General features: G+C 34.5%; 1 protein-coding gene across 1 annotated transcript; it reads right to left on the reverse strand.

Moving 5' to 3' along the window:
* Positions 1–432: 432 nt before the first annotated feature.
* LOC111026941 (piggyBac transposable element-derived protein 2-like) lies at positions 433–798 on the reverse strand. The gene has a single exon (XM_022305134.1). It carries the CDS (start codon positions 796–798, stop codon positions 433–435), a length of 366 nt encoding a protein of 121 aa, XP_022160826.1.
* Between the last annotated feature and the right edge of the window lie 286 nt (positions 799–1,084).

Below are 1,084 nucleotides of genomic sequence, written 5' to 3' on the forward strand. Positions count from 1 at the left end.
ATTTCGCGACGAAAATTCTTCATAGTTATATTCATACCTACATTATTGTAAATAAAGTTTTTGATACAATTATTATAAGTAATTAATAAATAAATAAAAATAACTATATTGTTACCTGATTGTAATTTATATAAGACGTAAGAGTTAACTACTGCCGCATCAATGAAATGAAAAAAAAGTCTGTGCCACCATTTTTTGGCCTTTCGATCTATTTGACAGGATTTCTTATTTTGGTCGAATTTATCTACGCAATTCATATGTTTATTATATTCGCTTAATACTATAGGACATGACACCATTGTAGTTGATCCATCTTTACATCGTCTTTGAACTTGCGTAGTTTCCGTTGGGTTATGAAAATTTGACAACAAACTCACTATTCTTTTGTCACGCCACTTAACAATTGATGTAGATTCTTCATCTATGGACCAATCATATTCTCCTAATGTTAAATCTTAAATGTTTATCGTTTTTCAATGCTGGTAAAAATTTTCTTGTAAGATTGACTGTTCCACATGCATTTATATTTTTTGATTTTAGATATGTCATTAGAGGGTAGCTGGTAAAATAGTTGTCAAAGAATAAACAATGATTTTTTTCTTGTAAAGGTTGAGATAGTTGTTTTACTACACGAGCACCTAATTGTTTTTCAGATTTTTCACCAACTTTTCCCGTATAAATTTCAAAGTTCCATAAATAACCTTGTTTGTCAACTAAACACCAAATTTTAAATCCCCTCTTTATCGGTTTTTTCGGCATATATTGTTTGTTAGAATTTCGACCAGTGAATTTGACCATACTTTCGTCAATCGCAATTATTTTGGATGGATTATACGCTCTTTGAAAGTTGTTAAGAAGGGTTTGTATAAATGGCCTTGTTCGCGCAAGTTGTCTATTATGATCGGTCACTGGTGCGGATGTTGCCACACTGTTTGCCACATTCCCCCTTGATCGAGAAAGCAGTCGTCGTTTGATCAGCTGGATCGAACGGCGTCTAGCCGGCGAGTCGGCCCGCCGTGTGCGCGTGTTGTTTTTGAGACTCCTGACGAGATACGTCGTTCTTGGCTGTATGTGTGTGTACATC

This window comes from Myzus persicae, unplaced genomic scaffold (assembly GCF_001856785.1).
Source record: "Myzus persicae strain clone G006 unplaced genomic scaffold, MPER_G0061.0, whole genome shotgun sequence".
Lineage (NCBI taxonomy): Eukaryota > Metazoa > Arthropoda > Insecta > Hemiptera > Aphididae > Myzus > Myzus persicae.

What these genes read in the sequence shown, in the direction of transcription:
- LOC111026941 (XM_022305134.1), bottom strand. Translation starts at nt 798, where the DNA reads ATGGTCAAATTCACTGGTCGAAATTCTAACAAACAATATATGCCGAAA.